The sequence below is a fragment of the Chrysochloris asiatica genome, unplaced genomic scaffold (assembly GCF_000296735.1).
Source record: "Chrysochloris asiatica unplaced genomic scaffold, ChrAsi1.0 scaffold00100, whole genome shotgun sequence".
NCBI classification, from domain to species: domain Eukaryota; kingdom Metazoa; phylum Chordata; class Mammalia; order Afrosoricida; family Chrysochloridae; genus Chrysochloris; species Chrysochloris asiatica.
This window is the reverse complement of record NW_006408618.1, coordinates 10963963-10965287: the sequence shown is the minus strand read 5'-3', so window position 1 is coordinate 10965287 and position 1325 is coordinate 10963963. Positions and strand designations below refer to the sequence as shown.

The 1325-nt window shown below is 31.5% G+C and overlaps 2 protein-coding genes across 2 annotated transcripts in view; one reads left to right on the top strand and one right to left on the bottom strand.

Annotated features, from left to right (window-relative positions):
• The window catches only part of ANGPTL1 (angiopoietin-like 1), a 34959-nt gene extending 34113 nt beyond the window's left edge, over positions 1-846 (top strand). Inside the window, exon 5 of the mRNA XM_006867081.1 lies at positions 162-846. Within this exon, the coding sequence (XP_006867143.1) occupies positions 162-349 (188 nt within the window). The 3' untranslated portion in view covers positions 350-846. The remainder of the gene's footprint in view (positions 1-161) is intronic.
• The window catches only part of RALGPS2 (Ral GEF with PH domain and SH3 binding motif 2), a 134557-nt gene that overhangs the window by 82172 nt on the left and 51060 nt on the right, over positions 1-1325 (bottom strand). The window lies entirely within an intron of this gene.

The window sequence follows — 1325 nt, the reverse complement described above, 5'->3', positions numbered from 1 at the left end:
AAAAAAAAAAAAAAAAAAACTACAAAGATAAAGGTAACTGAAATCAGGAAAAGAGAAGCTAGAATTAAATTGTTCCAAAGGAGGAGTACATTTTCCTTGTTTATGGGATGCCATGTTTAGATTAACTTTTATTCTGACATCTTCATTTCTTTTCCTCTAAGGAAACTGTGCCCACTTTCATAAAGGAGGCTGGTGGTACAATGCCTGTGCACATTCTAACTTAAATGGAGTATGGTACAGAGGAGGACACTACAGAAGCAAACACCAAGATGGAATTTTTTGGGCTGAATACAGAGGAGGGTCCTACTCCTTGAGAGCAGTCCGGATGATGATCAAACCTATTGACTGAAATAGGACGGTGGTCTCCTATTTAAAATGACATAGAACGCTGTATTTTCTGGTTCTTAAAAATGTAAATGTTACATGTATATTGTTTTGCACAATTTATTTCTGCAGATATAGTTTCTACAATGAATTTTACTGTAACTATAAAAAGGGACCTATGAATGCCGCTTCATTTTCTTCCAATATACTGCAGAAGACTATTTGTATCTATGGTCTAGTTATTTTAAAAATCTTATCAACTAAATACAGGCAAAGTTTGTTTCTAAAATGTAAATACCACAATGTAAAACAAATAGTAGCTTTATTTTAAATCAAAACTGATTGTGTTCTAGATACTTAAATATTTAAAAACATTGATTGCTTGAATTTCCAATGGAAAAATCATTAAGATTTCAATGAAGCAATGCATTTTATTTATAAAAATCTGGACAAGAAATTAGAGAGAAAACTCTAGTTTTGCAAATAGGAAATACATTTTACATTGAATGGAAGTTTTCTCAACTGAATTCAATATAAAGTAATTAAATCCTATTCTTGGCAACATATTCGATGCTGATTTTCTCAAGAGTTAAGTGACTCCTTTGTATTAAACACATCATTAAAAAATCGGCACCCCCCCAAAAAAACGAGGCATAAAAGTGCATACATTATTTAAGTGACTAATTTATAAAAATAGAAATATACAGTGACTTTCTACTATCTTCATATAATTTGCCTAAGTTCAAAATCTGAAATGTATTTTAAAATGTATGTTATAAAAGCAGCAAAATACTAACAAAAGTTCAGAATATATAGATGGCCTAAGATTTTAAACATCTGACTTTAAATCCTAAGATTATTTATTAATGAAATCAAACCAAACCAGTGCCATTGAGTCAATTCTGACTCTGTGGCCTTACAGGACAGACTAGAACTGCCTGATAGGGGCTTTTAAAGCTAGAACCTTTACAGTCCCTCGAGAAGGACACCATGTTTGGTAA